This window comes from Austrofundulus limnaeus, unplaced genomic scaffold, assembly GCF_001266775.1.
Source record: "Austrofundulus limnaeus strain Quisiro unplaced genomic scaffold, Austrofundulus_limnaeus-1.0 Scaffold419, whole genome shotgun sequence".
Taxonomy (NCBI): domain Eukaryota; kingdom Metazoa; phylum Chordata; class Actinopteri; order Cyprinodontiformes; family Rivulidae; genus Austrofundulus; species Austrofundulus limnaeus.
This window is the reverse complement of record NW_013952821.1, coordinates 313877-315397: the sequence shown is the minus strand read 5'-3', so window position 1 is coordinate 315397 and position 1521 is coordinate 313877. Positions and strand designations below refer to the sequence as shown.

The window sequence follows — 1521 nt, the reverse complement described above, 5'->3', positions numbered from 1 at the left end:
TGGAGAAATCAGTTTTCTTTATGTAAAATATGAAAGTGCAGAGTGAAAGGTTCCCTTCGCAGAAATCATTGATAACAAAATCCCTGATTTATTTGTTGTTTGGTCTTACATGGTGTTTTATCTATGCAGAAAAAAAAATGCATAATTCTGACGGACGTCCCACAGAGACGAGCTGCAGCTGCAAACAGACGAGTCCAAACTTTGTTTCTGCGGGAATCAGGACTCCTGGCTCACATTAAGGCACTCCGGTCGGCGACAAACCATTAAAGTAAAATCTGTAAAGACATCCTTCGACATGAACATGAATTAAGTTTGAAGCTGGAGTTCTCACATTAGAAAAAAAACTGAATATAACCTGCTGCAGCCGAGTGATTTGGTTGATGYTTCAAACAGAGAGCTCAAATTTTAATTTCAGCTCAAAAATAATGTTTTATATTTACAGTTTTTGGTTTAAATTGTGCCCGTTTTTTCCCCCTTCACTGAAAATAGATGGACTGAAGGGAATAACGTTTTTAGTTTTGTTTAAATAAAAAGTTGTAAAAATACAAAAAACTAGAAGCCATAAATTTCATTTAGCAACAAAGTGAATTTCAGAGAATTAGAAGCCAACATGGTTCATCCTCTGAGGATTAATAATAAAGCATTCTCCCCTGATTCACAGAAACCCCCAAATACCAAAAATAAATAATTTTTTAGTGTTACACCAAAAATACTGGATAAATAAACTTAAAATTTCCATTGTAAACAATCACAGCTGCTGTCATAAAAAAAAAACTTTTCCTTTACGAAAGGAAAATCTCATTTTTTTAGTTTGAAGGCGTTTTGGTGATGTTTCGGCTCATCTCCTGGAGCAGGAAGCTGAAGCGTTATTGGTGCATGTAGAGCTGCAGGAGTCCCGCCTTGTGCAGCTGCTGCCACAGGTTCATCTCCATGCGCAGGTCGTGGTTGATGAAGAAGCCCACCCGGTGGTAGGAGATGTCAAAGTAGTGGTCAGAGTAGTTTTTGTAGTCGGGCGTCATGAAGCCGTACGCGCTCACCTTCAGCAGCCGAAGAGAAAAAAATTAAGTCACAAACTGGACCGGCAGTTTWCAGAGTCTCTAAAGGGACATTGGATGGAAAAAAAAAAAAAAAAAACCTCTTTCCCACCAGTTAGTAAGTCGTGCGTACGAGATACCTCACAGGATTTTTCAGATCGTTTTGGACAAGCTGTGTTTACTGAAAAGGAATTGTGACATTATTGAGCTTTATTCCCAATTCGGCCTGAAATACAAACAGTGCTGCGTTGCTTGTTCTCCAATGGGTGCCGCAGCTTGGTGACAAGTCTCAGAGCCTTTCCACCCACGGTTCCCGGATCCTGTGAGGTATCTCGTGCGCACGAGACTCTAACTTGGCGCGCACGAGACTCTAACTTGGCGCGCACGAGACTCTAACTTGGCGCGCACGAGACACTAACTTGGCGCGCACGAGACACTAACTTGGCGCGCACGAGACACTAACTTGGCGCGCACGAGACACTAACTT

General features: G+C 41.6%; 1 protein-coding gene across 1 annotated transcript in view; it reads right to left on the bottom strand.

Annotated features, from left to right (window-relative positions):
- st6galnac (ST6 (alpha-N-acetyl-neuraminyl-2,3-beta-galactosyl-1,3)-N-acetylgalactosaminide alpha-2,6-sialyltransferase) overlaps positions 1 to 1521 on the bottom strand; it is a gene marked incomplete in the record, with an annotated part of 21219 nt that continues 19698 nt past the window's right edge. The window contains 1 exon segment of the mRNA XM_014024371.1: positions 1 to 1037. Within this exon segment, the coding sequence (XP_013879825.1) occupies positions 867 to 1037 (171 nt within the window).